This window comes from Primulina eburnea, chromosome 14, assembly GCF_022965805.1.
Source record: "Primulina eburnea isolate SZY01 chromosome 14, ASM2296580v1, whole genome shotgun sequence".
NCBI classification, from domain to species: domain Eukaryota; kingdom Viridiplantae; phylum Streptophyta; class Magnoliopsida; order Lamiales; family Gesneriaceae; genus Primulina; species Primulina eburnea.
In genome coordinates, this window is record NC_133114.1 from 27,510,290 (window position 1) to 27,521,167 (window position 10,878).

Below are 10,878 nucleotides of genomic sequence, written 5' to 3' on the forward strand. Positions count from 1 at the left end.
CTTCTTATAAAAAAAAAAAGGCTCTAAAAATATGGAGTTTGGGTTAAGTAATTAATGACCAATTGATTGCATATCCATATTGGAATATATTTTCCAATACCAAACAGACCCTAATGAAACTTAGGGCGGCGTCTCGCCTATAAATACCACACTAATCCCTGAGAAATGCGTTTCGTTTCCTCTTCAAGAGGTCTGTGGGAAATCCATGTCCGTGCATCCCCGAATTCCGATATCTGACAGATTGTGAAAATTGAGACAAATCGCTAATAAAACCTAGATTAATCGAAAAATTGACAGCAGATTCGAACAATTTTGTTTGCCTAACAGGTTTACTTTCCCAAATCCGGAAAGCCTAAAATTGGATTTCGCGATCCTCTGTATCCATGGACTTGCGCTTCCCCTACTCGCCGGCGGAGGTCGCCAAAGTTAGCGTCGTCCAATTCGGAATACTAAGCCCTGATGAAATCGTAATAAACTAAAAAATAACTCAGTTTAATCCTAGTATAATTCGACTGAACGTGACGGTTTTTGTTATCTTTACTCCGGTTTGTCTCTTGCAGAGGCAAATGTCTGTGGTGCACATAGAGCACAGCGAGACGACCGAGAGAGGAAAGCCAAAGCCAGGGGGTTTGAGCGACCCACGTCTGGGGACGATTGATCGGAAGATGAAGTGTGAGACTTGTATGGCGAACATGGCCGAGTGTCCTGGTCACTTTGGTCATCTTGAGCTTGCAAAACCCATGTTTCATATTGGGTTCATGAAGACTGTTCTCAGTATTCTCCGCTGTGTTTGCTTTAGTTGCTCTAAAATTTTGGCTGACGAGGTATATCTGATGCCCTCGTTTTTTCTTGAAATTCTGAGCTGCAAAGACAGACTGTGCAATATAATTTATTGTGAGTTGCCAATATGTTGGGGCAGTGCTCTGGACATGATCATTGACGATGTTATCCAATTTTGAACCTTTCATGTAGTTTGAACTAATTAATTCACTCCATCATGATTCATGAATGAGTAACAATGACTATTGGTGCTTCTATATATAAATATTTAAAAAAAATCCTCGTGGTGTGAATGACTCGGATAAAGAAAATAGTAGCATAACCAGGGTGATTAACTACTTCAATAATCCAAGTTTAAGATGGTAGTTATTGAATTAGGGAAATGAGGTTGCCCAACCCTCCTCGTTGTACTTTGGTGTACCCCTTTTAGATGCCTAAGCTATTTATTATATATAATCTTTAGTACAACCATTATGTTTCCCGCTTCCAAGTGTGTAATGTATGTATCATATCAGCACTTCATTGTCTGATCCTCCTATGATAGCAGTAGTTGCGGGGGTGTGATTAAAACATGTTCATGGTATAGTCACGTGAATATGTTATTTATGTTTCAAGATTGAGCAGGATGAAGAAGATTGAATTTCGCTAAGAGCGTTAACCAACACCGTAAAGTATTTAATAGTTAATTGATTTAGTAATTATTTGCTAAATATATTGATATTTCATTCTGAGGACAATTCTTGTCAACAGCTTTTGCATCCAGTTAGATCCTCAACCTGAATTATGGGTAGAAAGCTGGTAGTATTCCACAGTTGTTTCAAAATTTATTTTTCAAAGCTGCTATATTATTGACTGGGTGCGCTAGCACTAGAAAGGTGATTTACAGTTACGCTTATGTGGTTTATGCCAGAAAGGGAGACATTTTTTCCACACAATTTAGGCATTTATACTGGTTTATACATTTGAGTTCACCTTGCTTCCTCATACAACTGTTTGCATCTTCAACATCCTTGTTTCCTGCATGGGGGAACGTATAGCAGTGAGGTTGAAACTGTTAGAATTACCTTTTTTATATTGTTTTTGTTGGTGCATAGTATTTTTTCATTTTGTATGTAACATCAATAACCTTTCTCTTTGCTTTGATTTATATAAGGAATCTTCCCGGACAAGAAACAGAAAAAAACCCCATGGACAAATTCATTCTGTATGATACTAACATTTGTCCTTTGAATTTGATAGGAAGAGCCGAAATTTAAGCAAGCAATGAGAATTAGGAACCCAAAAAACAGATTAAAGAAGATTTTAGATGCATGCAGAAACAAATCCAAATGTGAAGGAGGTGATGAAATTGATATGCAAGGTCAAGATTCTGGTGAACCAGTGGAGAAGTTTAGGGGTGGATGTGGTGCTCAGCAGCCAAAAATTTCTATTGATGGCATGAAGATGGTAGCCGAGTACAAGCTTCACAAGAAGAAAAATGATGACCAGGAGCAGCTTCCTGAACCTGTTGAAAGGAAACAACTTCTTACTGCAGAGAAGGTCTCGTATCATGCATTACAAGTGAAAATTGATTGTAATAATAAGCTATTTCTCATTGCTGTTGGTTTCAGGTTCTTAGCATTCTGAAGAGAATAAGCGATGAAGATTGTCAATTGTTAGGTTTGAATCCAAAATATGCTCGCCCTGATTGGATGATTCTTCAAGTTCTTCCAATTCCTCCCCCACCTGTTAGACCTTCCGTGATGATGGATACTTCTTCTAGGAGTGAGGCAAGCCTCTTATTCTTGATCTCTTCAATTTTGAGGAGCTTCATGTCATGGACATTAATTTATTTTTGGTTTTTCTGTAGGTTTAATCAGTATGTCAGGGTTTTGTTCTCTTATAATTGAAAAGTTACAGTGCCACTCCCTAGGCAGTTGCTTTTCGTTGTGGGAGACTTGACTCTTGAACCTCTTTATGCAGGATGATTTAACCCATCAACTTGCAATGATCATTCGACACAATGAAAACTTGAAGAGACAGGAGCGAAATGGAGCACCCACACATATTATCTCTGAGTTTGCACAGTTGTTGCAGTTCCATATAGCTACATACTTTGACAATGAATTACCGGGACAGCCCCGGGTACAGTATCTTCTCTTATAGCTACACTGATTAACACTATATGTTCTTGATAACACCACTTATCTAACCTGATAGAATGTTGGCATCATCAGGCTACCCAAAGATCTGGAAGGATGATTAAATCCATATGTAGCCGACTTAAAGCAAAAGAAGGTCGAATAAGGGGTAATTTGATGGGAAAGAGGGTAGATTTTTCGGCTCGTACTGTGATTACACCTGATCCAACCATCAATATCGATGAACTGGGCGTACCTTGGAGTATTGCATTAAATCTCACATATCCAGAAACTGTTACCCCATATAACATTGAGAGGTCGTTCTTTTTTCCCTTTTCTTTTATTTGTTATCTTCTTTGTAAATTTTGATGTTATTCATTGAAATTTGATATCTTGAACCAGGTTGAAAGAGCTTGTAGATTATGGACCGCACCCTCCACCTGGTAAAACTGGTGCCAAATATATAATTAGGGATGATGGACAAAGGCTTGATCTCCGGTACTTAAAGAAAAGCAGCGATCAACATCTGGAACTTGGCTATAAGGTGAGATTTTGCCTATGAGGTAGAAGGGGCCTAGAATACTTCTGTATTTTGAGCCAGTTGCTTTAATCTGTGGTGTAGGTGGAGAGACACCTAAATGATGGAGATTTTGTCCTGTTCAATCGGCAACCGAGTCTCCATAAAATGTCTATAATGGGGCATAGAATCAAAATAATGCCTTATTCAACATTCCGCTTGAATTTATCTGTTACCTCTCCCTACAATGCCGATTTTGACGGGGATGAAATGAACATGCATGTGCCTCAGTCATTTGAAACCAGAGCTGAAGTGCTGGAATTAATGATGGTTCCAAAATGCGTCGTATCACCTCAAGCAAATCGTCCTGTCATGGGAATAGTCCAGGATACACTTTTAGGATGTCGCAAAATTACTAAAAGAGATACATTTATTGAGAAGGTGGCATCTAGGAGTTCCTCTCTTTTCTGCTTATTTACTGGTATACTTGTATCTACTTTTTCTGACTTAATATTTGGTTATATGTAGGATGTTTTCATGAACATTCTGATGTGGTGGGAGGATTTTGATGGCAAAGTACCTGCACCAGCAATTTTGAAACCTCGGCCTCTCTGGACTGGGAAACAAGTGTTCAATTTAATCATACCAAAACAAATAAATTTGCTCAGATATTCGTCATGGCATCAAGAAACTGAAAGGGGATTTATAACTCCTGGGGATACTCAAGTACGAATAGAGAAAGGGGAGTTGCTTTCTGGCACTCTATGCAAGAAGACACTTGGGACATCTACTGGAAGTCTTATACATGTTATTTGGTGCGATCTCTTTAGAAATATGTGCTTAAAAATTATGAATGGTTGTATATTGTGGTTGTTGCAAGACATATCAAGAATTAACATTGAATTGATTGGCATGAATACTGGAGTCTTTATGCATTAGAAAGAAGAAAACGAAAATGAGATAACTTCTGCTATAATTAACATGTAATTACAACTCCAAGATTAATTGGAAGAATAACATTCTTTATTTTCACATGAAGCAACACATGTTCACTAATGTCTGTTTGAAGGTAACAAAATTTATCTTGTTTTTTTGTAGATTTTAACTAAATAAATACCTATTGAAGGTATTATGCTTTTGTGCTACTGTTTTATATGATCTGCTTTTGTTTTAAAAAAGAATAATCATATTTCTCATTACGACCATGAGCAGATGGCAAAAATTATTAATATCTTAATTCACATTATACCTTTTTTCACTATTGTACTTGCTATGATTTTCTATTTTGGGCTTGGCATAGGTAAAATGATTCCGTGGTTGGATTTGGTAACTGATTAGCATGGTTTTAGTTCCTTATGTAAGAGACTGCATATTTGTTTGTGTATCAACTGAATACAAACTTTTGAGGAATTATAGTACGGTAGCCATTTTCCCCCTGTATATTATTTATTTAAAGGAAATACGTACAGGGAAGAGGTTGGTCCAGATGCAGCTCGCAAATTTTTGGGGCACACGCAGTGGCTTGTCAATTATTGGCTTTTGCAGAATGCTTTTAGCATTGGGATTGCTGACACAATTGCGGATGCTTCAACAATGGAGAAGATTCATGAAACTATTTCTAACGCAAAGAATGAAGTGAAAGAGCTCATTAGAGCTGCTCAAGAAAAACAGTTGGAGGCTGAACCTGGTAGAACGATGATGGAGTCATTTGAAAACAGAGTGAACCAGGTATGTAACATGTTATTCTTGCTTCCCATGACTTGAGGAAGCCTGATTTGCTGTGCTTGTCTTAGGTGTTAAATAAGGCCCGTGATGATGCTGGTAGCAGCGCCCAGAAAAGCTTGTCAGAAAGCAACAACCTTAAGGCGATGGTCACAGCTGGATCTAAGGGAAGTTTTATCAACATATCTCAAATGACTGCTTGTGTGGGGCAACAGAATGTTGAAGGCAAGCGAATCCCTTTTGGGTTCATAGATCGTACACTGCCTCACTTCACGAAAGATGATTATGGCCCAGAGAGTCGTGGGTTTGTGGAGAACTCATATCTTAGGGGGCTGACTCCTCAAGAGTTTTTCTTCCATGCTATGGGTGGTAGGGAAGGTTTAATAGATACTGCAGTGAAAACTTCTGAAACTGGATACATTCAAAGGAGATTGGTGAAGGCGATGGAGGATATAATGGTTAAGTATGATGGGACCGTCAGGAATTCTTTGGGGGATGTAATTCAATTTCTCTATGGAGAAGATGGTATGGATTCTGTTTGGATTGAATCTCAACCCCTGGAGTCATTGAAGCTGAAAAAAACAGATTTCGATGACATGTACAGATATGAGTTTGATAATCCAAACTGGAATCCTAATTACATGGTGCCGGAACATGTTGAAGATATTAAGTCAATTCGTGAAATCCGCGATGTATTTGACGCTGAGGTTCAGAAACTCGAAGTGGATAGATACCAACTTGGGACAGAGATTGCTACCACTGGTGATAACTCTTGGCCTTTGCCCGTTAATATTAAAAGGCTTGTCATAAACGCACAGAAGACTTTTAAGGTTGATTTCCGTAGACCTTCTGATATTCACCCAGTGGAGATTGTTGAAGCTGTTGATAAGTTGCAAGAAAGGCTTAAGGTCGTTGTCGGTGATGATTATTTGAGTATGGAGGCCCAAAAGAACGCTACTTTGTTTTTTAATATTTTACTTCGCAGTGCGTTGGCAAGTAAAAGGGTTTTGAAGGAATACAGACTTACACGTGAAGCTTTCGAATGGGTTATTGGTGAGATAGAATCTCGTTTTTTGCAGTCACTTGTAGCACCTGGGGAAATGATCGGTTGTATTGCCGCACAATCTATTGGTGAGCCTGCAACTCAGATGACTCTTAATACTTTCCATTATGCTGGTGTGAGTGCCAAGAATGTTACTTTAGGTGTTCCAAGGTTGAGGGAGATCATTAATGTTGCTAAAAAAATCAAAACACCCTCTCTCTCAGTATACTTGAAGTCTGATGTGAGCAAAACTAAGGAGAGGGCGAAGAATGTCCAGTGTGCACTCGAATACACTACTTTGCGAAGTGTTACACAAGCTACGGAGGTATGGTATGATCCAGATCCAATGAGTACAGTAATTGAGGAAGATGTTGAATTGGTGAAGTCCTATTATGAGATACCAGATGAGGAGATTGACCCAGACAAAATCTCTCCTTGGTTGCTTCGTATAGAATTAAACCGGGAAATGATGGTGGACAAGAAGCTTAGCATGGCAGATATAGCAGAGAAGATTAATCTTGAATTTGATGATGATCTGACTTGTATATTTAATGATGACAATGCCGAAAAGCTGATCCTTCGGATTCGTATCATGAATGATGAAGCTCCGAAAGGTGATGTGAATGATGAATCTGGAGAGGATGACGTGTTCCTCAAAAAGATTGAAAGTAATATGCTTACAGAAATGGCTCTTCGAGGCATTCCAGATATCAACAAAGTGTTCATCAAGAATAGTAAGCTGAATAGGTTTGATGAAAATGAAGGATTCAAGGCTGAGAATGAGTGGATGCTGGATACCGAGGGCGTCAATCTTTTAGCTGTCATGTGTCATGAAGATGTTGATGCAAAGAGAACAACGAGCAATCACTTGGTTGAAGTTATTGAAGTTCTAGGAATTGAGGCGGTTCGGAAAGCTTTGCTTGATGAATTGCGTGTTGTCATATCTTTTGATGGATCTTACGTGAATTATAGACATTTGGCTATACTGTGTGATACCATGACCTACCGTGGTCATTTGATGGCCATCACTCGTCATGGCATCAACCGCAATGATACAGGCCCCATGATGAGGTGCTCATTCGAAGAAACAGTTGACATTCTACTGGATGCTGCTGTCTATGCAGAAACAGATCGCCTTAGGGGTGTCACTGAAAATATTATGTTAGGACAACTTGCCCCAATTGGCACAGGAGATTGTTCCTTGTATCTGAATGAAGAGATGCTAAAGCAAGCTGTTGAGGTTCCACTACCTAGTTACATTGATGGTGGACTAGATTTTGGCACGACGGCTGCTCGTTCCCCACTCTCTGGGACGCCATATCACGATGGCATGATGTCACCGAATTATTTACCGAGTCCAGATCTGCGATTTTCTCCGATTACCGATTCTCAGTTTTCTCCTTATGTTGGTAGAATGGCGTTTTCTCCTGCTACATCTCCTGGGTATGACCCATTATCCACTCGGTATACCACATCATACCCTGGGCCTGACTACAGTCCCACCTCCCCAACCTATAGTCCTCGCTTTCCTTGGTATACAATTCCTGCATGTTCTTCTACCAGCCCCTCCTACACACCAACATCGCCAATCTACAGCCCCCCAACATCTCCTAGCTACAGCCTGACCTCTCCTGCTTACACCCCGACCTCACCTTTCTTCAGTCCTACCTCTACGTTTTACACCCCAACTTCACTATCCTATAGCCCAACTTCGCCGGCATATAGTCCCCTATCACCTCGTTACAGTCCCACCTCCCCTAATTACAGCCCTACATCTCCAAGTTACAGTCCTACATCCCCGAGTTTCAACTCTTCAGCAAGATACACCCCGTCTCTTGCGTATTCACCTACAAGTCCAAAGATCACACCTTCAAGTCTCGACAGTCCCTCTTCTCCGAGTTACAGGTAAACTGACAAAATCTTTTACTTACTTTTTGTCTTTTACGTTGGTTTTTATCGACTCCCAAGTACCTGAAGCTACGAAAATTCTCAGAATTGTTGTTATATTTGATGGATCGTGTTGATTTGAAGGGCAATCGGAAAACGCGTCTGTTGGGTTAGTGAGGGATCTGCAGGCTTTAATGTACTACTTTGTTTTTGTTTTGCAGCCCAACATCTCCGTCATATTCCCCAACGTCTCCATCTTATTCTCCTTCTAGTCCAAGCGAGTAAGTATCTCCGGCATTGTACAATTTGGAAATCCATATGCATTTTACTTTCAATGCATAGCTGTACTCACATTTACGTGCTGTTCTCTTTTGTCCTTTCTTAATATGTGGTTTATAGAGTAGTCTGCTACTGTCAATTATCCCTCTTTCCAGGATTCTGGAGGCTGCTTTTATCTTGATTTTTGACTTGCCACATTCTTTGATGGTTAGGAACACATCAATAAGCTAACCAACAACGTTAATCCTTTCGTGCATTTTAGAGGGGCATCATCTGTTATTCTTTTCCGAGAGAAATCTATTTTCTTTCCTTGATTAGTCTTTGGATTACTTTTCAGCGCATATAGCTCTGGTGCTAGCCCTGACTTTAGTGCTAGCTCTCCACAGTACAGGTGAGTGCAGAGCACACAAAGTTGACAATAAAATTTCTTTTGAAATTTGCCTTCATTCGATCCTAATTATTTTTGTATATCTTGGCTTGTTTACAGTCCAAGCGCAGGATATTCTCCTAGTGAACCTGGCTACTCCCCATCTTCAACAAGCCAATATACTCCCCTCCCCGTATGAACGACATGGATGATAAAAGTGTAAAGGATGAGAAGAGCCGTCGTTGAAGAACTGATTTTATAGTCAATTATCACGGATTGTCATCATCGAAGAACAGATCTTATAGTCATTATCATCAAGGAGGACAAGTTAACATGCTATTGTGTTTTTCCCTTATTTGGTTTTAGGAGATCAAAAACTTGAATACATTATTGATTATGTGTGCCTAGTCTTGTTTGTCATTCTTGTTTTTGATGGCTGATTTTGGAAAATACATAACTTTTTTATGTCAAGTCTTTTTAAAAAATTGTGTTTTGCTATTTTACTGTTACAATTAAATTTCTTGTATGATATTTTTGAATTTTACTTATACTACAATTTCACCTCGAATAATATAGAAGAATTTTAGGACAATCTTTTCAAAATGTGACGTCATTGTCACAACCTGAGAAATCATTCTCATCTATACCGAGATTCTAGGTGGTGGCTAACGTAAAATCAAGAGTATGCTCTAACAATCATCGATGGATCAGATTTAGATATCTACCATATAATAGAATAATAATAGACTATCAGAAACGTGAAAATACACATATATTTTTTGTCAACTACATATTGTTACATACAATTTTCATTCTTCATTCTAAAAGTTAAAAAAAACAGTTTAAAAATTCGTTCGATATTATGATCTGGATAGGTATTGTTATTTCACGAAAATTCGATTTGACCCGGTTTTATATTCGAACTTTGATCATATTTCATATAATAATTTCCAAGTACATAAATGAAGTTTGATCGTCAGATGCAAAACATTCCATGTTCCATGTTTCTTTCACTTGTATAACAGATTCGACAATTTTAGATTTCAAAATTTTCGGGCTTTCTAATTTGACTTTTCTTCTGGAATTTGACAATGTTTTCCATGTAAACCAATTGCTGGGCTAATTAGCATGGGCATGGGCCTTTAGATTGAATATCTTGGGCTTGCATTTTCTAGATCCAATTCACTAGGTCCATGAGGCTCTCTGTCAGTTTATTAAGCCCACATGTTTTGGATTTTGTTCACTATCGTGTGGACTTTATTTCGGAGTGACTGAGAGCGTGTACTCTTCATGTGTTTAGTCCTGGTGCGCGACGATATATTTGAATATTGTTGTTTGGTTTTAATTTGAGTATTTTAATATAAAATTCACGTATGTGATTTTTCAGTCTGTACAATTTACGAGGATGTCGTATCGAGATTTTTCTAGGCAAGTAGTAAGTCTCTCGTGGGACGATATTACAAATTTTATTCGTGAGATGGGTCAATCATATCAATATTTACAATTAAAAGTAATATTTTTGATATAAAATTAATATTTTTTCATGAGTAACTCAAATAGAATATATGTATCATAAAATTTAATAATATAATTTTTTTGAAGCCTCTTATATAAATCTACAATCTCATCAATACTATTAATTAGTAATTCTCTATAACTAAAAAAATATCAAGGAAAATTTAGTAAAATATGATTCTATTTGTAAGGAGAGTGTATGTTGTTTTACCAAAAATTATATATGATGGTAACAAGGTTCGATCTCTCTCGTAACATGACAATTATTACAACTCAAAAACTATTGTTGATTTAAATTTAATTAAATTTCATCTCTAACTTTTCTCATTGAACTCATAGATACAAGTGACTTGTATTCACATTTATGTACTGGATTTTATCTGTTTAGTTAATATAATGTGTATTTTTTAACCCCAAAAAAAAATGAATATCATTTACTTGTTTATACAAGTATATATGTACAACAAATATTATAATTTTATATGAATTTAATAAATATAATATGCAATGATTTTTTTATGTAATTAAATCCATGTTCATTGAAAATAATTTATTAATTTATCCATTAATTGATACACGATCTCTGACTTAATAAATATCATTCTCAATATTATATGTTTTACTTTTGTAACTCGACAAAAATTTGTAA

At 37.6% G+C, this 10,878-nt stretch overlaps 2 protein-coding genes across 2 annotated transcripts; both read left to right on the top strand.

Annotated features, from left to right (window-relative positions):
- Positions 1–202: 202 nt before the first annotated feature.
- On the top strand, positions 203–2,635 carry LOC140811302 (DNA-directed RNA polymerase II subunit RPB1-like). The gene is made up of 5 exons (XM_073169166.1): positions 203–467; positions 561–824; positions 2,020–2,319; positions 2,391–2,549; positions 2,630–2,635. Exons 1-5 carry the CDS (start codon positions 384–386, stop codon positions 2,633–2,635), a joined length of 813 nt encoding a protein of 270 aa, XP_073025267.1. The 5' UTR covers positions 203–383.
- Positions 2,636–2,696: 61 nt separating this feature from the next.
- Positions 2,697–9,134, top strand: LOC140812630 (DNA-directed RNA polymerase II subunit RPB1-like). The gene is made up of 10 exons (XM_073170949.1): positions 2,697–2,904; positions 2,997–3,217; positions 3,303–3,444; positions 3,523–3,858; positions 3,946–4,232; positions 4,887–5,145; positions 5,211–8,086; positions 8,290–8,349; positions 8,685–8,738; positions 8,835–9,134. Exons 1-10 carry the CDS (start codon positions 2,737–2,739, stop codon positions 8,911–8,913), a joined length of 4,482 nt encoding a protein of 1,493 aa, XP_073027050.1. The 5' UTR covers positions 2,697–2,736; the 3' UTR covers positions 8,914–9,134.
- Positions 9,135–10,878: the final 1,744 nt, after the last annotated feature.